General features: G+C 43.2%; 1 protein-coding gene across 1 annotated transcript in view; it reads left to right on the forward strand.

The window, feature by feature from the left end:
• The window catches only part of FRY (FRY microtubule binding protein), a 480,115-nt gene that overhangs the window by 413,090 nt on the left and 66,768 nt on the right, over window positions 1-257 (forward strand). Inside the window, exon 54 of the mRNA XM_019523795.1 lies at window positions 2-60. Coding sequence (XP_019379340.1) covers window positions 2-60 — 59 coding nt within the window. The remainder of the gene's footprint in view (window position 1; window positions 61-257) is intronic.

The raw sequence follows: 257 nt of genomic DNA on the forward strand, positions 1-257 counted from the left end.
CCTGGATATGATAGAAACTGAAGAAAAAGGCGACAGACTAGAGCAATTTGCTCTTGCCAGGTGCTTGCATATTGTTGGAGTACATGAAGATCCTCTACTGCACGGATCAAAGATATAGACAAGGATTGCATTTTTTTAACATGCCTTCATAAAGTATATAACCCTACTAGCTATTTTGGCCAAAGCTGTGTTAAAGTTCCCTTGAGTTCATGACTGTTGTGTCACGGGCAGGGCCTAGGAGCGGCCATGATCCTGCT

The sequence above is a fragment of the Gavialis gangeticus genome, unplaced genomic scaffold (genome assembly GCF_001723915.1).
Source record: "Gavialis gangeticus isolate Ggan-Ray unplaced genomic scaffold, GavGan_comp1, whole genome shotgun sequence".
Classification (NCBI taxonomy): domain Eukaryota; kingdom Metazoa; phylum Chordata; order Crocodylia; family Gavialidae; genus Gavialis; species Gavialis gangeticus.